This window comes from Carassius gibelio, chromosome B3 (assembly GCF_023724105.1).
Source record: "Carassius gibelio isolate Cgi1373 ecotype wild population from Czech Republic chromosome B3, carGib1.2-hapl.c, whole genome shotgun sequence".
Taxonomy (NCBI): domain Eukaryota; kingdom Metazoa; phylum Chordata; class Actinopteri; order Cypriniformes; family Cyprinidae; genus Carassius; species Carassius gibelio.
This window is the reverse complement of record NC_068398.1, coordinates 18,632,642-18,660,317: the sequence shown is the minus strand read 5'-3', so window position 1 is coordinate 18,660,317 and position 27,676 is coordinate 18,632,642. Positions and strand designations below refer to the sequence as shown.

At 36.8% G+C, this 27,676-nt stretch overlaps 1 long non-coding RNA gene and 2 gene segments (V, D, J or C); 1 reads left to right on the top strand and 2 right to left on the bottom strand.

The window, feature by feature from the left end:
* LOC127952940 (Ig mu chain C region membrane-bound form-like) overlaps window positions 1-20,902 on the bottom strand; it is a 210,593-nt gene extending 189,691 nt beyond the window's left edge. The window contains 7 exon segments of the C gene segment in view: window positions 12,275-12,394; window positions 15,535-15,717; window positions 15,947-16,273; window positions 16,420-16,710; window positions 16,944-17,270; window positions 19,797-20,195; window positions 20,563-20,902. Coding sequence covers window positions 12,275-12,394; window positions 15,535-15,717; window positions 15,947-16,273; window positions 16,420-16,710; window positions 16,944-17,270; window positions 19,797-20,195; window positions 20,563-20,869 — 1,954 coding nt within the window.
* The window catches only part of LOC127952942 (Ig mu chain C region membrane-bound form-like), a 371,759-nt gene that overhangs the window by 188,649 nt on the left and 155,434 nt on the right, over window positions 1-27,676 (bottom strand).
* LOC127952999 (uncharacterized) lies at window positions 23,487-26,026 on the top strand. Its single transcript, XR_008153087.1, has 4 exons — window positions 23,487-23,831; window positions 23,966-24,000; window positions 24,743-24,777; window positions 25,199-26,026. It is a non-coding gene; the product is annotated as an uncharacterized LOC127952999 (long non-coding RNA).

Here is a 27,676-nt window from a genome sequence, read left to right as displayed (position 1 = left end):
ATTCAAGTGCTGTAACATTACGTTAAATCCGGCTTACAGGACTCTGAACTGCAGCGCTCATCTTATTATAGATCAAGATAATTTATAAAGGTTTTTAAACTAATAATCAGAATATCAGATAGTTAACATGATAAGCAAGTTTGTGTATATATTTTAATAAAAAATGAAAAAGGGGTCAGTTTAAATATTTGTAACTTAGGCATGAAAGGGTTGACAGGGCCACGCCACTGGTCTGAAAGGATATATTCTTTGTGGCTGGTGAGTTGCTGCTGGGCTGATGTCATCTGCCTCATCGGATGATGTCTCCTGTCCCCCTTCTGCCGCCTCATTTTCATCATCCAGTTCATTTGCAGACTTCTAAGAATTTCTGTCCCCTTCATCACACATTTCCATGGGCAGTACATGTACGCATTCTGGCTCTTGGTCTAAATATCCTTCTGTTGCCCCTAATTGGCACTCATTCTCCTCAGCTTTTGGTCGGCTTTCTCTCTCTGTGCGTTGCTTTATCGGCAATGTTGTCCAGCCTCTCCAGTCATCCTCGTTCTCGGAATCCTCTTCCATCTGAGTATCCACTTGGTATGTGTCCTTTTTCCTCTTTGCCACTGTCACTTTCCCCCTTGATTGAATTTTACTCTTGTTCTGCTGGACATAGTCAACAGCTTCCCCTGGGCCATGTTCTGGCTTAACCTCATACACTGGGCCATCTGAATACTTCCTCTCTGTCACAACATGCACTCGATCCTCCCAGTATGACTGGAGTTTCCCCGGACCACCTCTTTCTCCCCGATTTCTCAACAAAACTCTGTTTCCCGGCTGGAGATCTGCTCCATATATCTTCTTGTCATAGCATTGTTTTGATCTCCTCTGTTCTTTCTGTACTGTCCTTGTTGCCACTTCATATGCCTTTTCATGCGTTTTCTCCACTTGGCAGCATAATAACTAGGTGACACTCCACTCTCCCATGGCTTCAGGCCAAACATTACATCAATGGGCAGCCTCAGGCCATACAGAAGGTAATACTGGGCATAACCTGTCACTTCACTGCGCGTACAATTATACGCGTGGACAACCTTGTTTAGAGAGCTCTTCCAATCAGCCTTGGCTTAACTCGTCAGGGATCTCAGCATTGACAACAACGTTCTGTTAAACCTTTCCACCTGTCCGTTTCCAGCAGGGTGGTATGGGGTCGTGCTGGAGTGTTGGATTACCTCCATGCGCTCAAACAGATTGTTGTCAAATTCCCTTCCCTGATCGTGGTGGAGTTTAGTGGGGAACCCATATCTGAGAACAAAGTCGCCCAAGATCTTTTCTGCTACTGTTTTTGCAGACTTATTTTTGCAAGCATATGCTTGGGCAAAGCGTGTAAAATGGTCCATTAATACTAGGATGTATTCGTAGCCACCCTTGCAGCAGTCCTGATGTAGAAAATCCACTGATACCAGTTCGAAAGGGTAAGTCGTCACTATATTGACCAATGGGGCTCTCGTCACTCTATTTGGATGCTTGCGTTTCAGACAGCTACACTCCTTGGTGACACAATGTTCCACATTAGCTTGCATGTGAGGCCAATAGAACCTGTCCTGGATGAGACTGAGTGTGCGCTCGACTCCCTGGTGACCCATCTCCTCATGAAGCTCCTTTAACACCAACTGGCGGTATTTTCTGGGCAGCATTGTCTGGATACGTCCTGCCAATTGTCGACACAATACTCCTTCCTCATCCAGATACAACCTGTTTCTTTGCCTATACAGAACAGTCAACTCATCGCGACCATCTCTTCCCACCAACCTCGGGCAACTTTCTGCTAGCATGTACTCTTGCACCTTTCCAAGCACTGGATCTTTTTCTTGTGCTCCTATCAATTCCTCTGGGGTCACTTTGGTCTCTTGTGTGCTCCTTGCTCCTGCTCTGCCTCGGAGCAAATTGTTGTTAAGATGGTTGGACACATCCAGGGCCTCTCTTCCTCTGGCTTCAGGAGAAGTGCATCCGTGACAGCAGCTATGACTCTTGGGCTAGCCTCTTGCGAACAGGTCTGCATGTAACTTTCCATGTCCATAGTCATCCTTGACAGCCTATCAGCATCCCTGTGTACGCGGCCTGGTCTATATTTGATGGTAAAATTGTAGTCAGCCAACTCTGCAATTTATCTGTGGGTGGTGGCATTCAGCTTGGCCGTGGACAAAACATATGTCAGCGGATTGTTGTCCGTATAGACCACAAAGGAGGTTGCGTGATACAGGTATTCACGGAATCATTCACAAATGGCCCATTTCATCGCAAAGAATTCCAGTTTCCCCTAGTGAAAATGGTAATTCTTCTCTGGGGCTGTTAGGGTCTGTGACCCAAAGCCAATGACCACCAGTCTCCCTTTCTGCCTCTGATATAGTACTGCACTGCATCACAATGCAAGATGAAGAGCTGTTCAAAATCAGGGTAGCCTATGATCGGAGGATGAAGCAAGAATTCAAGTAGTCGGTTGATGACATCCTTGTGTTTTTCTGTCCAATTTATAGGCCGATTGGAATGAAGTTGGGCTGGTTTTCTCCCTTTACCCCGACCCTTCTTACCATTGTCCTCTTTACTGCTTGTCCCTTTTCCCGAAAGCTTCCCTGTTGAAAATAGTTCATAGAGGGGTCTGGCAATTTGGGAAAAACTGGGAATGTACGTGCGATAATATGACAGAAACCCCAGCAATTGTCTCGGATCTCCGACCGTCTTAGCCTTACGGTCTCTTAGTGCTTGCATGGGTGCAATTTCCTTGGGGTCCATCAATATCCCCCTCTAGAGACAATTTTGCCCAGGAACTTTACCTCAGCCCTGAACAATTCAAACTTCTTGGCTGTAAGCTTCACTCCATGAGCTTGGTAGCGACGTAGCACTTCCTTAACATCACGGAGATGCTCCTCAAATGTCTTGCTATGTATCTATCTAAGTATGGAAGGCAGGTGTCATCCCTGAGTCCCATCAAACACTCCTCCATACTGCGCTGGAACTCTGCAGGGGCAGAGGAAAGCCCAAAGGGGATCCTGACCCATTCATATAGGCCCCACGGTGTTATGAAAGCTGTGTATGGTCGAATGCCCTCCTCCACAAACCCCTGATGATACGCCTTCCCCTGATCCAGAACCGAGAACCATGTACTTCCACATAAACTGTTTAGCATGTTCTGTACCTGTGTAATGGGGTGACGGTTTCTGGGATGGATTTGTGGTTGAGCTCCCCGTAATCTATACAGATACGTAGACTTCCATCTTTCTTTCGGACACAGACAATTGGAGATGCATAGGAGGAGCGAGACTTCTGAATCCATCCTTTATTCAAGAGGTCTTCCACATATTATTTAACTTCCTTGTGTAGAGGTTTTGGTATGGAGACATACATACTGTATGCTTTACTGCTGTCGTGTCAATCAACCTGATTCTAATTTGGAGTGATGGGATGCACCCCACATCATTTTCATTCTTTGAAAATGCTGCACACTCCTCCCTCAGCAGCTGTTTAACTTTTCTCTGTTGCTCAAGAGTGAGATGGTCAATTAACACTGGTGGGTCCCAACAGTTTTCTATTAGTACCCTTTCCAGTGTTGTCACTCTTGTTCAGATCCTTCACCTCACAGCTTATCATGTCCTTACCTTCAGCGACCACTACTCCCGCCACCACCACATCCTCCCCAATGTCATTCCAGTCTGACTTCACTTTAGCGGGTTTGGCGTCTGCTGGATAAATGGACCTGACTTGCTGAACTCGTCCTAGTACAGTGCGGGGAGCAAGCACAATGTCCACATTGCTGATGTTGGTAACTGGGATGTGAACCTTAGTCAAGTTTCCCTTCTGAAGACTGATTACCATCTAAGTTACATCAAGTCCCTCAGGCCATTGTGGAATAACTTCTGGTTCAAACAGGACTTCCTGTCTTGAAACAAGAGGACCAGCTCTTACTCTGCATTTAACCGCTTTCGTCTGTCCGTCTGCAACTACAGTAGTAATCCATCCAATTTTCACAATTCCTTCTTTTACTACTTGGTCGTCATCCTGCATCATTTTAATCAATACAACAGCTTTTTTGCAGTCACATGAGAAAGCTTCCTTTACCACTTCTGGAATGATATCAGGATACAGCTCCATTCCCTTTTTCACTAGCTGTTGAATAAAATTATAACCAATAATTGGAGGCTGCTCCACACCTGGCTCATTGGAGAGAAGCACAGGTACAAGGAGTTCAGCCTGTGCCCCTCTTTTCGGCCCAAGTTGAAACTTCAACTCCACCCATCCCGAGAAGGGTATGTCGGTTTGGTTGGCTGCTCGGCCAATAAGGGTTTCACCTTCGTCCAGCAGCTCACTTAGTTTGTGTGTCGCAATGTGGGGAAAGCAAATATTCTTCCATTCCTCATTGATGATGGTCAATGAGGCCCTGAGGCGCCCCTGTCTTCCTTTGGCGCCCTCTCCTGTAAGATCGCTATAACAAGTTGCCTACTTGAGCATCACTCACTATAAATTAAAGAGCCACACAGATGGGAAATCAAAAATTACCTGTATTACAGTGTATGATGTAGCTGTCCATCAATGTAAACAATGTGCAAAGTAATGAAACCGAAAAGTACACGATTTATAAAGTTATTGGCTTCTAAAGTAAGGAGTCAACTCTGAATCGCTGAAACAAGTCGTTATAGATTTTACATCTTTTGCCCATCTCTATGTACGTCACTAGAACACTTTGCATAATAATCTCCGCCTACTGTCTTGGGAGAATCAAAACTCTGACCTGCCCTACCCCCCACACAGACGCTCTGGTTGGTGTGATAGCATCATGTCGAGGAGACAGTGTGTTTTTAATTGTAAAGGCAAGTTTGTTTTATTTTCACTGCCAAAGAATGAAAATCAGAAGAACCAATGGCTAAAATTCATTTTTACCACAATACCAGAGCAGTACAACAAATCCCTTTTGTATGTGTGCTGTCTGCAGCCTTTGTCTGCGCTGATCTTCATTTACAAACACGTCATTAAAATGAAGTGTAACTCCGTGAATACTCAACAAAGACACATGAGATATCTATAGAAAGCTTGACATGTCTACTTTAAAACTAGTGCTGCCGAAAATATCACAGATATTCTGTGATAAAGTAATCCATATGAAAACAAAGCGATGTCCGTTTTTCACGTCTCCCTTCATTATATCTAATGTGACCACGCCCCCGCGCTGAACCTGCTATTCAGATTCAAACTGAAGCGCGTGGCTTGAATACGCCCACACTGACTGTTCAAGTTTTTTATTTTACTGTTTGCTTCGCGATGAGTTGAATAAGACATAATTCACCCCAAAAAGATGCTAACACATTATTTACCGTGAAGTTGTGTGCGGAACAACCAATCAAACTGACTATGTCAGTTGACCAATCAGAACACAGTATGCCACCGAAAGGTGTGGATTAAGGAAACTGAATCTTTTGAACAGCTTCGTGCGAATCGTTTGGGGATCACTGATGAATTAAGGCAATTTTGTTTTTTAAGGTAATTAAGGTAATTTTTAATGTTTTTTAACCTTGGATGAATTTAAACCTGCTGTACAGGATTTATAAAGAGTGATAGGAAGCTTAGAATTTTCATCTTACTGGCTCTTTTATGCATTTGCACCAACCTTGATTTAAACACATTTCCTGCATTAACCCCATCATAAATTTACAGTACATATGAACTAAGTGAACAATATTTTTTTTTTAAATAAAATGAAGACATTTTGGGGGGGGGGGCATACTCTTTCTCTAAACATTAAAATTAACATTACAGGGAATATTATTCTAAGCCCCACACATTTCATATTTTATCTGTATTTATTTGTATTTGTATTTTCTACTGTTAGTGTTATCTGAAGCTATGCACCATCATAATGCAAGTAATGCATTTTCAATTCTCACTCTCTGTATGTATGTGCTGTACATGTAGAAGAATTGACAGTAAAGCAGACTTTGACTTTGACTTTTTTCGGGGAACACGCCTAGAACAGGTAAACCCTTAGTTAAGGCATACCTTTTGAGTCTTCGTGGAGTACTAAGTAACAACGTTGTCGAGAAAACCCAGCCCTAGTCATTATGAATTAGCCACCTTGTAAAATACGTACGAATTGGTTGTGAGATGGCATTGGTCAGTATGCTATGTTTGCAGATTCAGAAATATAGTGTTCTATTAAAAATAAATTGCTTTGCTTTTGCAATTTCATGAACTAGATATTTCATTTAGTCTCAGGTCTCATGGAGTTTATGTAGAGGTGTAAATCAGCGTGGTTGTAGTTATAGCACAATGATATAGAGCAAGACAATAACTAATGCTTTACTTCTAGTGTTTATAAAGCAGAGTAAGAGGGAAATGTCAGACTTTTCAATAAATGATTGTAAAGGTGATTCAAACAACAAATAATCCAACATGCAGAAAAGCATATATGGAGCTTTATGAGGCATCAAAATGATAGAGAAAATAAAGATTGTACTTAAAGGCCAATTTCTAGCCAACTTTCCCACATAATTTTTATACTTTACATTGACATTAATATTCCAGAAACTCTTGAAAAATGTAATTAATATAAGGAACATCTTGTGCATGTAGATTTGTATTTGATTCATCTTATTACATTATGTTTGGTGCTTAACATGTTTGGTAATTTTAATAAATCAATTAGTAAATAAACAAATATGCTTAATAAATAAATTTGAGCAAAGATTAAACATGCTCTTACATCATAGCCTAATAATCACAGAACCTTCCCCTTCATTCGTAATGATGAGTCTTTAGTTTTGAAGGAATCTTTTGTTTCGGGAGACCCATGTTTTCTTTTAATCAGTAACAACACAATACACAGAAGGCAAAATCACACAAGAACTGGATTAAAATAGCCTACAATTTATCATAAATTAATTCATTAGTTGAGTCAGTAGATCTCAAACTTTTATATTCATTTCTGAAAGAAAAAAGAGCCAAAGGTTGTATGCACTGTTAACAGTTTAGTACTTGGCTTTGAATATGAACTTTTAGTTTATTTGGTTGGTTTTGATTTGTTTATGATAAGAATGTATCCACTCTCAGAAAAGTAGGTGCAAAAGGCCCTTTTTCTCCCAAATAAGCCCACCACAACTACAAACAGTCACTACTACTTCACAATATTACAGCATTCCTGTCACATTTATGGCAAACAATATCACAAGACCCATGGTGATCCTGCTGATGAAAACAACAGAAACCATCACAAAAAATTATAATGATTTCCACTACAGATACCACTACAAACCATACATTTTTAACCATTAAAACCATCAAATAATGGTATCGTAGTATGTTTTGGGACATATTATATTAGGATTTATTTTTTTCAGTAGGGGACTGAAATAAATGTATTATTGTATGAACTAAAATACTTGAAATCTATAGAAAGAGCAGAATGCAAAATGAATAATATGACAATAATAAGCATAAACCTTGAATCTAGAAACCTGAAACAACAGAATTCTTCAATTTTAGTATTCACATCTCTCTCTCTCTCTGTGTGTTTGTGTGTGTGTGTGTGTGTGTGTGTGTGTGTGTCTTATGTTAATCAGACTTATCACCTTATAGACAATTTCATTAACACTATTTTCTAACTCAATATGCCTAGACCTTAAAAGTAAACTAATTGCTGCTGTCTCTTTATTATAGAATGGAATATTTATGTCAGACTATGTGAAGAAATAAATAGCAGTGAATGTTCAGACTAGGGGTATCTGGGTTTTAACATAGTGATCATAGGCTACATGCTCTATAGCAGGGAAGGGCCACTTTGATAGTAATGAGGGCCAGCATTTTTTCTCCTTCATACCAAGGGGCCAGATTACTAATCCACGTTCACACAAACCTTAACGGGGAAGTCGTGGCCTAATGGTTAAAGGGTTGGACTCCCAATCGAAGGGTTGTGGGTTCTAGTCTCGGGCCGGACGGAATTGTGGGTGGGGGGAGTGCATGTACAGTTCTCTCTCCACCTTCAATACCACGACTTAGGTGCCTTGAGCAAGGCATCGAACCCCCAACTGCTCCCCGGGCGCCGCAGCATAAATGGCTGCCCACTGCTCTGGGTGTGTGCTCACAGTGTGTGCTCACAGTGTGTGTGTGTGTGTGTGTGTGTGTGTGTGTGTGTGTGTGTGTGTGTGTGTGTGTGTGTGTGTGTGTGTGTGTGTGTGTGTGTGTGTGTGTGTGTGTTCACTGCTCTGTGTGTGTGCATTTCGGATGGGTTAAAAGCAGAGCACAAATTCTGAGTATGGGTCACCATACTTGGCTGAATGTCACTTCACTTCACTTAAAGTATAATATATTTATTTAATGTAAGTTGTTTTTAAAGATTTTGTGAACTATAAAACTTGTACAGTTAAGCTAATTGAGAAGGGAACTTTGTTGTCAGTTGACAGCAATATCACCCCAACAAATAAACATCTCAATTTTATTGTCTGTACATTTGCAACAAACATATCTACAGAGGTCCTATTTTTTCTTAGTGGCCTACATTCTCAACATAAGAAGAGGACAGTTAAAAAGGGCTTATTAAAAATAAATAATTAAATAAATAGTTATTCTAAATGGTATCAGAAAATAACCAGTTAACTGCCTTCCTAAGAATTGTTAGTCATCAAAACAAACGCAGTTTCACTTCAGCAGGTGTGAGCAAACAAAGAGGAAGAAAGAGAGATCTGAATACCCAGATGCTCTCGAATAGATCTAATTTTGACCTTCTGAAATTCCTTCGAGAGTACTTAGTCAAATGAAACACTTGCCCAGCATGTTTACTGTATATGCATAAAGCAAGGTTTCTTTATGCTTTATGCTTTATGCTTTTTAGCCTGTATATGCTCCCACTGGGTGAAATCATAAGGAAGCATAACATCTCTTTTCATCTCTATGCAGATGATTCACAGTTGTACTTGCCTCTAAAATCTAGGGATTCCATACAATCTCTTCTGGCCTGTCTCCAAGAAATTAAAACTTGGATGGTTAATAACTTTCTCCAGTTAAACAGTGACAAGACAGAGGTGATTGTGTTTGGTTCTCCCAAGGCAATATGCACTGTGGTACAACATTTAGGTAACTTCACTCCATTTATCAAACCCTATGCTAGAAATTTGGGTGTCATTCTTGACTCAGAACTCAAAACAAACAGATTAGTTCTGTTGTTAAAAATAGTTTTTACCAGCTCAGAATGATTTCCCGCCTGAAGTCATTCCTATCTTTTAACGATCTCGAGACAGTTATCCATGCCTTTATTACATCACGGCTGGATTATTGCAATTCCCTCTACTTGGGCCTCCCACAATCATCACTTAGACGTCTGCAGTTAGTACAAAACGCAGCAGCGCGTCTTTTAACTGGCACTAGGAGGCACGAGCACATCACCCCCATTTTGGCATCTTTGCATTGGCTCCCAGTTCCTTTTAGGATTCAGTTTAAAGTTTTATTGTTTGTTTTTAAGGCACTTTATTGTCTCGCCCCGACCTATATCACTGACCTTGTACAACCATACTCGGTTCAAAGGTCACTGAGATCCTCAAACAAAGGGCTCCTGCTTGTGCCACACTCACAGCTTAAACAGAGAGGTGACAGAGCCTTTGCAGTTGCTGCCCCACGTTTGTGGAACCAGCTACCCCAGGATATTAGATCTGCCCCCTCCATTGCTACATTCAAATCCAGGTTAAAAACTCATTTTTTTTCCTTGGCTTTCCTTGTTCCCTGACCTGGTACATCTGTTTGCTTTCTGTATTTCTGTGTTCTGTGACATGATATTGAAGCCTTATTTTTATTAATGTTTTATATAATTATGATTATTCAATCTATGTGTTTATATTTTTATTGTCTTTTTATCTATTCATTGTACAGCACTTTGGTCAGTTTTGCGCTGTGTGTAAATGTGCTTACTTACTTTAGACATTAAAATGATTGTGAAGTTTTATTGCAACACGCCAAATTCTCAGTTTAGGGGCATAATTTTTGGATAGAACACAAAATAAAATTAAAAGGAATCTTAAGTGTATTAATGAGCTTGCTCTATATGAAGAGGATACAATTGTATCAGATTGTAGAATAAACACAACAGTGTTTGTAAAATGGACATTTTACAACATGAGAATTTGTCTTTAATTATTTGCAGCTCATCATGCTTGCTAGAAACTGCACGTGTTTTTCAGTTTATTACTGTTTGGTTATTATTGAGAAAAAAAATAAATAATTGAGTGCTTGACAGTTTGCAGCTGCTGAATGTGAGATGTTCATCTGCTCTTGTGGATCCCCAGAATCCCCAGAGATGAAATATTTAAATATAACACCCGAAAACCGAGAAAGAAACACCCAGTAAAATGTGATGTGAAACACACTGAAATGCATATTTGCATTACCATACATTTCAGCTTTTCTAGGAATATAAGTGCAGTTTAAATCAGTTTAAATCAGTAAAATAACATAAAAAATAACTGTAAAAATTGATATATGACTCTCTTCAAAATATTCCAAAGGTGTTCAAAAGCTTTACCTTATTAATCTGATTGATTTATCAGTTTTATCAATGTTTTTGCCTGAGACTGAGGTCATATTCTTATAATATTCTCACATTTTAGTATCCTCTGATGGATATCTATACTAATATCACAGTAATATCTACTGAAAATGCAAGATAATGTCATTTGTAGTAAGAGGCTGATTTAATATTAAAAAGAGTAAAATCTCATTTTGACAGAGATATAATAAGACTTTATTGATATGTGTACATGTTTGTCATTGTCTTCCAAAATGTGTGCATGGAGCCAAGTTATGCAGTTTCAACATCTCAGAAATTTTATATGTTTGTCAGACAAGCGTACAGAAAGACATGAATAGACAGAACAAAAGATAGATAGAGATTCCTAAATACATTCGACCAACATTTAATTACTGTCACAAAACAAATAAGAAACCTTGGGGTCTTCACAAGTTCTTTTAACAAATCATCACTGCTTCACCTGGGAAAAAATATATAGTTAAATACACATTAAAGACATAATACAATCTAAATTGAAGCATGCATATAACACTAAGAACAAGCAGTAAAAGTTACAAAAGGTGTAATCTTACTTAAAATGCTCTGCACGATATTTAGTAATATTTGTATTACCTTGAAGAAGCTGAGCACAGCACTGTAGGTCAGAGAGAAGAGGAAGAGGAAGATGAATGAGGTGGCAGTGGACCAGAGACTTCTGAACTCATCCTCCTCAAGAACATCTTTATTGCAGTCCAGAGCAAAGCCTGTGTCTGGCTCAGGCGTCTCACCTAAAAAAGAAAACACATGTACAGGAGACATATGTATGGTAAGGACATGCCGCAACACATACTGTAAATGAGAAAATAAATAATACATCCTGAATGTAAAATATTATTAGACATCTAGTTAGTAACACTTAAGCACATGACAGCTTTATGTACTGCATACGTGTACTCACATACATTCATTTGCACACAAAACTGAGTGTATACTGAAGAGACAAACATACAGTTATAGTCCTGTCTGTTAGACATTGATAGTGCATTAGAACATACACTTTATAAAAATAAACAAATGTATTTTATTACATTTATGGTATGCTTATCAAGTAACTTACTATTTTCAACTGGCATACTATTAATAAAAGTGCACATAAAAAATATAACTTATATTTATATTATATGTTTTATTGATTGAAAAGGCCAATAATGCCTTGTGATATTGATGTTTAACTTTAGAATTGAATAAGTGGCTTTACTAGAGACAGAAACAAAAAAAATCTAAATACTGAAGAAAAAAAGTGAGCAGAAAGTGAAGTACACGACATTTCTGAATAGATAAACAATGTGACAGCTGGACTAAATCATGCAAACAAATATTTATTGCTTGTAAAACAACACAAAACTTTAAAATATAGACTAACAGCAGTACAGTAAGCACAGAACAAGACATAAAGAAGCTCTATGATATCGTTCTGACAATGTTTTCAATGTGACCATATTTACTTACATGCAACATGTAAGTAAATATCAAATTAAACATTTAGTCTTGAGTGTAAATTGACTTTGATGTTTGAACAATGCAGTAAAGTGGTACAAACATACAGATAGAAATATGCACAAAAAACAACATCAAAGATACATAATCAACATAAGTGAGCAACAGGACAAAAGCAATGAAACGTAGAACAACAGATGAACAATGATAGTTTTGAAATGCTTGCACATTAATCACATGAAATTTCTGGCTGTTGTTTACTTTTGCTAGTTGACACTTGTAATGGAGCTCTTAAATCTTCTGTTTTGGCATGAATGACTGCACAGGTGATGGTGGTGCTGGGCTTTTCATACTCTTCTTTTGTCATTGTTAGGATGCTGAAGACAGACGTGGAAACATTTTGATGGGTGGGAGCACTGGTTGTGCCCTCTCTGTAAGACTCATTACCCACTTTCCACATTACATAACCATCACTGTGTTTAGGGCTGGTGACCTCACACACATGAGAGAGCGGATCTGTGATGTTATCGGGTTTGTAAATGGTAACAGTGGGCTTCTTTCCATCTGATTGGAGGAAGTATAATAAAGGTTGAGAGAAATCATTTCAAATGTGCTTGAAAGCAACATTTTATTGTATTTTCTGCAAGACTATAAAATTATAAGAACTTACTGAAGCATAAATGAACAGAGCCACAAAGTTGATTATTTGAAGATTTAAACTGACTTACCTCCTTTTTGAAATCTGATCTCCTGCTCGATGTCTCTGTTATTATTCGTGTCATGGATGGTGCAGGTGACCACGTGACCATCAAACCATTTCTCTGTGTCAACAGTGACATCGTGAATTTTTTTAAATTGAGAAGTGTCAGAAGAAAATTCAAAAGTCCCTGTTTTGATATTCCTACTGGGCACAAGCTCATCCTTCACTTTACATGATACTGAAGTACCTTGCACTGTATCTTTTACATCTCCAGAAACAACAGCTTGCAAGACAATTGTATCATTAACAAATAGTTCTTTCTGAATTGGTGGCTTCATTGTCAGTGACAATTTAACTGCAAAGGAGAAAGAAAGTAAATATTACTTCATGTGTAGATTTGATGTCATCTGAGATATAAATATCTAATATATATATATATATATATATATATATATATATATATATATATATATATATATATATATTGATACAAACACAAAGAAAGAAATGTGCACAAAAACAACATTGAAGATAATTTACATAATCTGATGAGGGAACAACAGGACAAAAGCTTTGGAAAACTGAACAACAGATGAACAATGATAGTTTGGAAAGGCTAGCACATTAATCTCATGAAACTTTGTTTACTTTTGCTTGTTGACACTTGTAATGGAGCTTTTCTATTGGCCATGTTGGCATGAATCACTGCACAGGTGATGACATTATACTCTTCTTTTGTCATTGTTAGGATGCTGAGAACAGACGTGGAGTCCTTTTGATGGGTGGGAGCACTGGTTGTGCCCTCTCTGTAAGACTCATTACCCACTTTCCACATTACATAGACATCACCGAGTTTAGGGCTGGTGACCTCACACACATGAGAGATATTATCTTTGACATTATCAGGTTTGTAAATGGTAACAGTGGGCTCTTTTCCATCTGAATTGGAGGAAGTAAAATAAAGGTTCATTGAACAAACAGAAAAGTCACACAATAATGAATAACAATAGTGTATGAAAAGTAATCTTTTTGACAGAAACAATCTCAAGTGTGCTTGAAGGCAATATTTTATTATATTTTTTTTTTAGTTTCAGGCAATTAAATTATAAGTATCTATAATAAATGAACATAGGGCCACAAAGTTGATTATTTGAAAGTTTTAAACTGACTTACCTCCTTTTTGAAAACTGATCTTCTGCTCGATGTCTCTGTTATTATTTGTGTCACGGATGGCGCAGGTGACCACGTGACCATCAAACCATTTCTCTGTGTCAACAGTGACATCGTGATTTTTTTTAAATTGAGAAGTGTCAGAAGATTCAACATTCCCTGTTTTGATATTCCCATTGGGCACAAGCTCATCCTTCACTTTACATGATACTGAAGTACCTTGCACTGTATCTTCACTGTATTTACATCTCCAGAAACAACAGCTTGCAAGACAATTTTATCATTAGCAAATAGTTCTTTCTGAATTGGTGGCTTCATTGTCAGTGACAATTTAGCTGCAAAGGAGAAAGAAAGTAAATATTACTTCATGTGTAGATTTGATGTCATCTGTGATGTATATAAACAAAAACAACATTGAAGATAATTTACATAATCTGATGAGAGAGCAACAGGACAAAAGCTTTGGAAAACTGAACAACAGATGAACAATGATAGTTTGGAAACGCTTGCACATTAATCTCATGAAACTTTGTTTACTTGTGCTTGTTGACACTTGTAATGGAGCTCTTCTATTGGCCATGTTGGCATGAATCACTGCACAGGTGATGACATTATACTCTTCTTTTGTCATTGTTAGGATGCTGAGAACAGACGTGGAGTCCTTTTGATGGGTGGGAGCACTGGTTGTGCCCTCTATGTAAGACTCATTACCCACTTTCCACATTACATAGACATCACCGAGTTTAGGGCTGGTGACCTCACACACATGAGAGATATTATCTTTGACATTATCAGGTTTGTAAATGGTAACAGTGGGCTCTTTTCCATCTGAATTGGAGGAAGTATAATAAAGGTTCATTGAACAAACAGAAAAATCAAACAATAATGAATAACAAGTGTATCAAAAGTAATCTTTTTGACAGAAATAATCTCAAGTGTGCTTGAAGGCAATATTTTATTTCATTTTGTAAAAAAATTTTTTTATGCAATTAAATTATAAGCATCTATCATAAATGCACAGAGTGCCACAAAGTTGATTATTTGAAGTTTTAAACTGACTTACCTCCTTTTTGAAAACTGATCTTCTGCTCGATGTCTCTGTTATTATTTGTGTCACGGATGGCGCAGGTGACCACGTGACCATCAAACCATTTCTCTGTGTCAACAGTGTCATCGTGAATTCTGTTAAATTGTGAAGTGTCAGAAAATTCAACATTCCCTGTTTTGATATTCCCATTGGGCACAAGCTCATCCTTCACTTTACATGATACTGAAGTACCTTGCACTGTATCTTTTACGTCTCCAGAAACAACAGCTTGCAAGACAATTTTATCATTAGCAAATAGTTCTTTCTGAATTGGTATATACAGAATATATACAGTGATACAAACACAGAGAAATAATGTGCACAAAAACAACATTGAAGATAATTTACATAATCTGATGAGAGAGCAACAGGACAAATGCACTGGAAAACTGAACAACAGATGAACAATGATAGTTTGGAAACGCTTGCACATTAATCTCATGAAACTTTGTTTACTTTTGCTTGTTGACACATGTAATGGAGAACTTCTATTGGTCATGTTGGCATGAATCACTGCACAGGTGATGACATTATACTCTTCTTTTGTCATTGTTAGGATGCTGAGAACAGACGCGGAGTCCTTTTGATGGGTGGGAGCACTGGTTGTGCCCTCTCTGTAAGACTCATTACCCACTTTCCACATTACATAGACATCACCGAGTTTAGGGCTGGTGACCTCACACACTTGAGAGATATTATCTTTGACATTATCAGGTTTGTAAATGGTAACAGTGGGCTCTTTTCCATCTGAATTGGAGGAAGCATAATAAAGGTTCATTGAACAAACAGAAAAGTCACACAATAATGAATAACAATAGTGTATCAAAAGTAATCTTTTTGACAGAAATAATCTCAAGTGTGCTTGAAGGCAATATTTTATTTCATTTTTTAAATTTATGTAATTAAATTATAAGCATCTATCATAAATACACATAGTGCCACAAAGTTGATTATTTGAAGTTTTAAACTGACTTACCTCCTTTTTGAAAACTGATCTTCTGCTCGATGTCTCTGTTATTATTTGTGTCACGGATGGCGCAGGTGACCACGTGACCGTCAAACCATTTCTCTGTGTCAACAGTGACATCGTGAATTTTTTTAAATTGAGAAGTGTCAGAAGAAAATTCAACATTCCCTGTTTTGATATTCCCATTGTGCACACGCTCATCCTTCACTTTACATGATACTGAAGTACCTTGCACTGTATCTTTTACATCTCCAGAAACAACAGCTTGCAAGACAATTTTATCATTAGCAAATAGTTCTTTCTGAATTGGTGGCTTCATTGTCAGTGACAATTTAGCTGCAAAGGAAAAAGAAAGTAAATATTACTTCATGTGTAAATTTGATGTCATCTGTGATATAAATATCTAATGTAAAAACTGAACAACAGATGAACAATGATAGTTTGGAAACGCTTGCACATTAATCTCATGAAACTTTGTTTACTTTTGCTTGTTGACACTTGTAATGGAGCTCTTCTATTGGCCATGTTGGCATGAATCACTGCACAGGTGATGACATTATACTCTTCTTTTGTCATTGTTAGGATGCTGAGAACAGACGTGGAGTCCTTTTGATGGGCGGGAGCACTGGTTGTGCCCTCTCTGTAAGACTCATTACCCACTTTCCACATTACATAGACATCACCGAGTTTAGGGCTGGTGACCTCACACACATGAGAGATATTATCTTTGACATTATCAGGTTTGTAAATGGTAACAGTGGGCTCTTTTCCATCTGAATTGGAGGAAGTATAACAAAGGTTCATTGAACAAACAGAAAAATCAAACAATAATGAATAACAATAGTGTATCAAAAGTAATCTTTTTGACAGAAATAATCTCAAGTGTGCTTGAAGGCAATATTTTATTTCATAAAAAAAAAAAAAAAATGCAATTAAATTATAAGCATCTATCATAAATGCACAGAGTGCCACAAAGTGGATTATTTGAAGTTTTAAACTGACTTACCTCCTTTTTGAAAACTGATCTTCTGCTCGATGTCTCTGTTATTATTCGTGTCATGGATGGTGCAGGTGACCACGTGACCATCAAACCATTTCTCTGTGTCAACAGTGACATCGTGAATCTTTTTAAATTGAGAAGTGTCAGAAGAAAATTCAACATTCCCTGTTTTGATATTCCCATTGGGCACAAGCTCATCCTTCACTTTACATGATACTGAAGTACCTTGCACTGTATCTTTTACATCTCCAGAAACAACAGCTTGCAAGACAATTTTATCATTAGCAAATAGTTCTTTCTGAATTGGTGGCTTCATTGTCAGTGACAATTTAGCTGCAAAGGAAAAAGAAAGAAAATATTACTTATTGTGTACATTTGATGTCATCTGTGATACATATATATATATATATATATATATATATATATATATATATATATATATATATATATATATATACAGTGATACAAACACAGAGAAATAAATGTGCACAAAAACAACATTGAAGATAATTTACATAATCTGATGAGAGAGCAACAGGACAAATGCACTGGAAAACTGAACAACAGATGAACAATGATAGTTTGGAAACGCTTGCACATTAATCTCATGAAACTTTGTTTACTTTTGCTTGTAGACACTTGTAATGGAGAACTTCTATTGGCCATGTTGGCATGAATCACTGCACAGGTGATGACATTATACTCTTCTTTTGTCATTGTTAGGATGCTGAGAACAGACGTGGAGTCCTTTTGATGGGTGGGAGCACTGGTTGTGCCCTCTCTGTAAGACTCATTACCCACTTTCCACATTACATAAACATCACCGAGTTTAGGGCTGGTGACCTCACACACATGAGAGATATTATCTTTGACATTATCAGGTTTGTAAATGGTAACAGTGGGCTTTTTTCCATCTGAATTGGAGAAAGTCATAAAGGTTAATTAAACAAACAGAAAAATCACACTATAATGAATAACAATAGTGTATGAAAAGTAATCTTTTTGACAGAAATAACCTCAAGTTACTTGAAGGTAATATTTTATTATATTTTTTGCAAGGCAATTAAATAAGCATTTACTGTATCATGAATGCACGTAGCATAACAATAGTGTATCATGGCCATCTAATCTTTTTTGATAGAAAGAATTTCAAATGTGCTTGAAGGCAATATTTTATTTTATATTTTATTTAGTTTTAGGCAATTAAATTATAAGCATCTATAATAAATGAACATAGGGCCACAAAGTTTATTATTTGAAGTTTTAAACCGACTTACCTCCTTTTTGAAAACTGATCTTCTGCTCGATGTCTCTGTTATTATTTGTGTCACGGATGGCGCAGGTGACCACGTGACCATCAAACCATTTCTCTGTGTCAACAGTGACATCGTGAATTCTGTTAAATTGTGAAGTGTCAGAAGATTCAACATTCCCTGTTTTGATATTCCCATTGTGCACACGCTCATCCTTCACTTTACATGATACTGAAGTACCTTGCACTGTATCTTTTACATCTCCAGAAACAACAGCTTGCAAGACAATTTTATCATTAGCAAATAGTTCTTTCTGAATTGGTGGCTTCATTGTCAGTGACAATTTAGCTGCAAAGGAGAAAGAAAGTAAATATTACTTCATGTGTAGATTTGATGTCATCTGTGATGTATATAAACAAAAACAACATTGAAGATAATTTACAAAATCTGATGAGGGAACAACAGGACAAAAGCACTGGAAAACTGAACAACAGATGAACAATGATAGTTTGGAAACGCTTGCACATTAATCTCATGAAACTTTGTTTACTTGTGCTTGTTGACACTTGTAATGGAGCTTTTCTATTGGCCATGTTGGCATGAATCACTGCACAGGTGATGACATTATACTCTTCTTTTGTCATTGTTAGGATGCTGAGAACAGACGTGGAGTCCTTTTGATGGGTGGGAGCACTGCTTGTGCCCTCTCTGTAAGACTCATTACCCACTTTCCACATTACATAGACATCACCGAGTTTAGGGCTGGTGACCTCACACACATGAGAGATATGATCTTTGACATTATCAGGTTTGTAAATGGTAACAGTGGGCTCTTTTCCATCTGAATTGGAGGAAGTATAATAAAGGTTCATTGAACAAACAGAAAAATCAAACAATAATGAATAACAATAGTGTATCAAAAGTAATCTTTTTGACAGAAATAATCTCAAGTGTGCTTGAAGGCAATATTTTATTTCATTTTTTTTTTCTTTTTTGTTATGCAATTAAATTATAAGCATCTATCATAAATACATTTAGAGCCACAAAGTTGATTATTTGAAGTTTTAAACTGACTTACCTCCTTTTTGAAATCTGATCTTCTGCTCGATGTCTCTGTTATTATTTGTGTCACGGATGGCGCAGGTGACCACGTGACCATCAAACCATTTCTCTGTGTCAACAGTGACATCGTGAATCTTTTTAAATTGAGAAGTGTCAGAAGAAAATTCAACATTCCCTGTTTTGATATTCCCATTGTGCACACGCTCATCCTTCACTTTACATGATACTGAAGTACCTTGCACTGTATCTTTTACATCTCCAAAAACAACAGCTTGCAAGACAATTTTATCATTAGCAAATAGTTCTTTCTGAATTGGTGGCTTCATTGTCAGTGACAATTTAGCTGCAAAGGAAAAAGAAAGTAAATATTACTTCATGTGTAAATTTGATGTCATCTGTGATATAAATATCTAATATATATATATATATATATATATATATATATATATATATATATATATATATATATATATATATATATACATACAGTGATACAAACACAGAGAAAGAAATGTGCACAAAAACAACATTGAAGATAATTTACATAATCTGATGAGAGAGCAACAGGACAAAAGCACTGGAAAACTGAACAACAGATGAACAATGATAGTTTGGAAACGCTTGCACATTAATCTCATGAAACTTTGTTTACTTTTGCTTGTTGACACTTGTAATGGAGAACTTCTATTGGTCATGTTGGCATGAATCACTGCACAGGTGATGACATTATACTCTTCTTTTGTCATTGTTAGGATGCTGAGAACAGACGCGGAGTCCTTTTGATGGGTGGGAGCACTGGTTGTGCCCTCTCTGTAAGACTCATTACCCACTTTCCACATTACATAGACATCACCGAGTTTAGGGCTGGTGACCTCACACACATGAGAGATATGATCTTTGATGTTATCAAGTTTGTAAATGGTAACAGTGGGCTCTTTTCCATCTGAATTGGAGGAAGTATAATAAAGGTTCATTGAACAAACAGAAAAGTCACACAATAATGAAAAACAATAGTGTATCAAAAGTAATCTTTTTGACAGAAACAATCTCAAGTGTGCTTGAAGGCAATATTTTTTATATTGTTTTTGCAAGGCAATTAAATAAGTATTTACTGTATCATAGAAGCACATAGCATAACAATAGTGTATCATGGCCATCTAATCTTTTTTGACAGAAAGAATTTCAAATGTTCTTGAATGCAATATTTTATTTTATTATTTTTTTGGTTTCAGGCAATTAAATTTTAAGCATCTATAATAAATGAACATAGGGCCACAAAGTTTATTATTTGAAGTTTTAAACTGACTTACCTCCTTTTTGAAAACTGATCTCCTGCTCGATGTCTCTGTTATTATTTGTGTCACGGATGGCGCAGGTGACCACGTGACCATCAAACCATTTCTCTGTGTCAACAGTGTCATCGTGAATTCTGTTAAATTGTGAAGTGTCAGAAGATTCAACATTCCCTGTTTTGATATTCCCATTGGGCACAAGCTCATCCTTCACTTTACATGATACTGAAGTACCTTGCACTGTATCTTTTACATCTCCAGAAACAACAGCTTGCAAGACAATTTTATCATTAGCAAATAGTTCTTTCTGAATTGGTGGCTTCATTGTCAGTGACAACTTAGCTGCAAAGGACAAAGAAAGTAAATATTACTTATTGTGTAAGTTTGATGTCATCTATGATATAAATATTTAGTTTATGTGTATATCTGTGAATTGGGTTTAGTTTGAAGGAGTGTATCTTTGTGTGCATTTGAAATAGAAATCAATGTCTTGTCTTGTAACTAGAGAGAGCAAATCAACATTAGATGACTTACCTTTGAAGTTTGCCCTCACAGTGAACAGATTTCCCAAGTGTGTTACCTCACAGGTATACTGAGTATTCACATCCCAATTCTCACTGCTGACTTCATAAAAACTGTATGCTGTGTAATGACCTGTGCCATTCAGTTTGCGTTCCAGTTTTACCTGGCTCATGCTTTTGGTATTATTCACGTTCCATTGTACATCGATCTCCTTGGGATTTAAATCCTCAATGACACACATGACAGATGTACTTTTTTGGGTTGTTACAAGAACCAAGCTCAGTGTTGGTTCTTTTGATTTCACTGTAATTAAAACAATGTTTATGTACAATAAAAACATGTGAAGGAGAACTGACAATTTCACAGTAGACCTCAACAGTTTAATTTAATGTTCATCCTGTTAATGTCTGTTGTTACCTATTTTGAATGTTTCGTTGACATTTCCTGATGGGTGTCTTGCCTCACAGATAATTTCACTTTGATTCCATTTGGTTTCATTAATAGTTATATGGCTGACTTTCATCTTCTTGTTTCCAGTTCCTACTGTAGGGTACTGGATGAAATTAGTCAAAGAGTTTCCGTGCTCATCCATCCATCTGAAATTGACAGATTCAGTAGGAGCAAATCCAGTGGCCAAACAGCCAACAAGTAAAGAACCAGGTGAGGATTCACACGGAGACATCATAAACACATTCGGTGCTTTAACTTCATCTGAAAGAGTGAAACCACACAAAACACAGGCTAGTACGCACACACACACAGATGAAGCAAAATACAGTGGACTTAATTGACTTTACAGTTGCTTCAGCAACCCCCAGAAATTATCTTAAAAACATTTGTATGGCAATCACAGGCAGGCTGCATTAATAAATGAGTTATTAATATAAAACAACACATTAATAAAATAAAACTAAATAAGCTATGTGCATGTTTAATTTCATTAGTAACAAATGAAACATTTTGAATAAATTGCTATTAATAAAATAGTTGAATAATAAAATAGCCTATTAGAATCGAGGGATCAAGACCTATTTTGCTCATATGCAAGACTAACGGCACAGCTCTCCCCTCAGCACCAGCAATTCAAATTCTCCCGATTGAGAAAATGTATTATAAACTGTCTAATTTATAGGCCTAATCACCTAATAGCACCTAAAATAGCTACGTTCTATAATCTAATAGTCAATGCGTTTTCAATATATCTAAATCCACTTTTTTTTTTCCGTGCAAATCAACCAGCTTGGCAACAAGAGAGACAGTGGAACAGAATCTGGTTACTTTAGTAAGAGACCATGGGCCTATGGCAGGCAGTCATTTTTCGGATTCGAACCGGGTTCACTTAGACAGTACAATATACCAATCACAATCTATAGCATATTCCATGAACATTCTGTTTATGATTAAAAATTAAATTTCCCTCACTTCCCTTCCATAATTACTGATGTAGAAGAAATAGCATTTACAATTAGCAGATGAGTTTGTATTAAAACAAAACAGCAAAAACAGAACAAGAATACGCACACAACTGGCAAAATGCTCAAGGGTGCTCCACAACGGAGATAAATATAAGACCAAAGTCGGCGCACCAAAGTCTGGGTGCTTTTTTTTTTTTTTTTATTTGGTGTTGCGACATTTGTTCTGTTTTCTTGTGAAAACACTTATAATTTAGCACATTTATTTTTTTTAAAGTTAACAATTCAAATATGCACTATATTTTTCCCAGTGTTGTTTAATCTTTTCACAAGGTTTCATGGTTCCAAGGTTGCTCTATTTTTTTTTAGACTGTGATTAATAGAGCGACAGCTTTTGACAAGATTGATTCTGGGAATACAAAACTAAATATTGAGAAAAAAGCGATAAATCACTTACTTGTGACGATCACCAGCTTCCCTTTGCCCGAGTCGAAGTAACTCTCACAGCGCTACATCCCAGCCGGCACATGACCGACCTTCAACGTTGAAATATGGTTGAAATAAGGTCAGTTGTGGTTTCAACGTTGAAACAACGTTGATTCAACGTTTAAAGCTGAATGGTTGAAAAACATCCAGCACATGACCAACTTTCAATGTTGAAATATGGTTGAAATAAGGTCAGTTGTGGTTTCAACGTTGAAACAACGTTGATTCAACGTTTAAAGATGAACTGTTGAAAAACTTCCAGCACATGACCAACTTTCAACGTTGAAATATGGTTGAAATAAGGTCAGTTGTTTTAATGAAACAACGTTAAAAATGTTTAATGCTAAATGGTAGAAAAAGGTTAACAAGCTTTTAAATTATTTATATTAAATTATTTAAATTAATTATTATTTTAATAGCATTTAAAAATATTTTAATCATGATACCTATTCTAAAATCTAAAGGTATATGTTAAATATTATCATCATTAACAACAATAAAACTATACATTTGGCTGCTTTATCACACTGAAACAACTCCCATTGGTAGTTTTATTTTATTACTTCTATCATGATTGGTTAATCTGGCTGTCATTCAGGAAACTGGACAATGAATCGGTTCGCGCTTTTCTACATTTAAAAATATGACCGTTATTGTCGTCTTTCTGTGAGTGAGGCGGCTAACTGTGAGCTGCTGCTCGTTATAACTGACTGCTCGGTCGGTCCCGAATTATTTCATATTTGCCTGTACATTTTTTATTTATTTTGAGCGAATTTGAGTCGTGACATGTCAATGGAGAACAAAAACTGTGAACACAAGAAGGGTCAGGTGTTCTGCGAGGTCCTGAAAACATCCTGTCAAAATGAGGTAAGAAAATCGCTAACTTTATCTTTAGAAAATAGTAAAGTATTACCAGAGTTTACAAATGGGTAGTTTAAAGGACATGTAACCTGCAGATAAATAAATACCCGTGTGTCTAATTTTGCATTGCTTTATCACAGATGATCAAGTTAGATGCTCACCTAATGTGTTACTGGTGAGTTATGTGTTAATGTCTGTCTTTTAGAGATTTTCCCATATTTTCCTGATATGAATCCCATGCATTAGGTGTGTTATATATGTTTGTATTCTTATAATAGTTTCAAAGTGTTTTCTTGCAACATATAAGTGCAAATGTCGGTATTTAAATAATATAATTTTAATGAATTAATGAAAATGAAAAAAAAAAGGATTGTTTAAAGCCATGGTTCTCAAAGTGTCAGGCCCCCTCTAGTTGTTATGCAGGTGAATCACTAAATTAAACTAATTAATGTTAATATATTTTAACTTAATCTTTGAGTAAGTTTTTTTTTTTTTTTTTTGCACATTTAAGTATGTTACAGTTAAAGTACAGTTCAGTTTTGTAACTTTTTACATTTAAAATTACATTTTAATTTAAACTTTTTTTTTTCATTTACCTGTGTATGTAAGCACAGTTGTAGTGTTAATGTTCAAACTGTATTTACCATGGTAAAGTGTCTGACAACAATAAATATTCTTATTAGAATAAAACTGCCTCATTTTTTAACTGTAGACCTGTAGCTGAATAGTTTGGTCTACTACGCTGCTGAAATGTAATGTTGGTCATTATGGTGCAACTTAATATTTAATAACAAATATTTTCTGAAGTGGTACTTGGTATAAAAAGTTTGAGAACCAGTGGTTTAAAGAAATGGTATAATATGAAATCCTGCTTTTTAAGAACTTTTCAGTAAACCGTTTCTTCTTTCCCCTTGTAGAGTCATCGAGGATCCAGCTTGTTCTTGAAACATTGGTAAGAAATTGTTCATCTGCTACACTGCACTGTCACTTCTGCTAGAGATGCTTTGACCTTTTGTGATAGGTTTTGATTGTGCTTAGTTTAATAAAAATGTACTGAATTTGATTTGACTTGTTTTACTACACTGTAATGTTAGTGTTCTGATTAAAACAGTGTAACTGGGGGCTCTGAAAACACTGCTTGTGAATAATTTGTTAATATTGTACATTTTCATCTGAATACATTAAATAAGTGTTTAATGAATAGTGTTGTCCACTTTGTTTCCAACCTCACTGTTACTGAACTGTAAAGTGAAAATATTGTGTGATTTATTTTGCATTCAGTTTTCAGTTAAATATATTTCACAATATCAAAGTTATTGTCAAACATTGTGAACATACCTAAACTCACTGGTTAAATCTTATGTGCCCTCCAGAAGTTTGCACTCTGCAAGTGAACGACTCCTTGTGGTGCCATCCCAAAGAAGTTCAAAATCACTCTCACGGACCTTTTCCTGGACTGTGCCCAGCTGGTGGAATCACCTCCCAATCTCAATCCGAACTGCTGAGTCTTTACTCATTTTCAAGAAACATTTTAAGACTCATCTTTTTCACCGGAACTTAACCAACTAATGCTAGCACTTTTCCTTCTTTTCTTGTCTTTCATATTAAAAAAAAAAAAACCTGGCTATGCATTCTGTACTAGACTAACTGAGACTTGTCATGGCACTTGTATACTGTTGTTGTTCGCTTGTACACCTGACTGCTTCTGTTCTTCTCATTTGTAAGTCGCTTTGGATAAAATCGTCTGTTAAATGATTAAATGTAAATGTTTATACAGGACGGTACAGAAAGTGCACAAGTGGGAGAGAGTGGAGGGGACGGCATCAGAAAGGACCTAGCGCTGGGACACTTTCAAGGATCACCCGAAGCACAACCACACTGTATACACTAAGGCTGCTGGTTCTAACATTTTAGAGTGCCCTGCGGTAGAAATCTCATTCTGCATTCCCCACGGTAAAGAAGACACAGTCCGGGGGGGTTCCCATTAGAAATCAACTGGTGGAAGGTTCCCTTCTCGAACTGTTAAACACATTTTCACTGCACAAATGTACACAACTCTTGTAATGAGACACATTACTAAAACATGTTTTTGACAGAAACTGTAGGTTTCCACCAAAATAAAAGATCCACTGGTTTCAGTCATAAAGGTACAAGGGTTTGTCTTGTAAGTGCTGCAAAAAAATATGCATTTATGTGCCAAATTATTTTACAAAAACCTTTAAATATTATTGTATTTGGATTGTTCTACTACCGGTTTTTAGCATTACCTCCATGCATACTCTGCATAATAAAGTGTGGGATTATTTTCATCTGTTTTATACCGTATGTTTCCAAAATTAAACTGCTGTTTGACAATTTTGAGCATGTGGTAGTTTATTGAAGTTGTTTGTAAAGCCATTGCTGCCAGTCATTAGATTTTTAGCCTTGCATGTACCGTGTTGATCTAAATGCCCACTAGGATCTAGGTGTATTTATACACAGTGCAAGGTACGACGGGGAAACAACGTCGTGTCATCAACGCTGATTAACTTTTCAAAATCAACACCTCATTCAGCTTTCATCCCAGGTCTGCAGCACGACCCTAATTCACCCGTAATGCAGGTAAGACGGTGAAACAGCGTCGCGATTTCAACGGTGAATCCACGTCGTGATTTCAACGTTGATCCAATTTGCAAAATCGAAAGGTTATTCAACGTTGATTCAACGTCGGGATTTTAACGGTGAATCAGCGTCGTGATTTCAACCGTACATCAACGTCACGATTTCAACGGTGAATCAACGTCGTGATTTCAACCGTACATCAACGTCACGATTTCAACGGTGAATCAACGTCGTGATTTCAACGTTGATCCAATTTGCAAAATCGAAAGGTTATTCAACGTTGTTTCAACCATGGTACCTAACGTTGTTTCAACGTTGAATCAACGTTGAAATGCCGGCTGGGATTAGTTTATTTCAGGTTTACAAAAGCCTATCTAAAATAAAAGGCTCGGCCTGATCTAATTAGTCTAGCGAGGCTAGGACCGAAATAAAAAGCACATTTACACATTGAGTGTTCTGTTTTTAAAGTAATAAAGTATTTTATATGTTAACTGTAGGACAGCTATGTGTCAAAATGAAAACAGACTGTCAGTAATTTATTAAGCACCCTCATATTGTTCTGGTTTGATTCGCAGTCTACTTGACGCGTTTATATTGCTCTTTAAAGTTCAAAGGTTTAAAAAATGAAACCCAGATAAGGTGTTTAAAGATTTCCAAATTTAATACAGACAGTGTGAATTAATGCTACATTAAAATAATCAGAGGCAGTTTCTAGAAAACAATAGGCATAGCGACAACATGGGAATAGACAGGATAATCTATAAAGCACGTTTTGTTTGCAGACTAGAAGCCCCGTTGTTTTAATTTTTTTAATTGCAAGTAGCCTATACAAAATTTTTGCGGTAAAAGAAGTAAAGAACTTACTTGTGACGATCACTTGTGTGTCTTTACCCCAGTAGTCAAAAGCATCACAGTGTGATCGTATACGTCCTCTGATGTGCGAAAACCTTGACGATCAGGGGTGCGTTTCCCAAAAACATCGTACCTTGACGATCAGGGGTGCGTTTCCCAAAAACATCGTTAGCCAACTGTGGTCGCAAGTTCCGCCGTCAACAACAATGATTCGGTATTTACCGAAACCATAGTTCAAACGAACATTCGCAAACTGCGTAGCAAACTTGTAAAACTTATATATAAATATATAGGTATATATACATATATATATACATATATACATATATATATATATATATATATATATATATATATATATATATATATACATATATACACATATACACATATACACA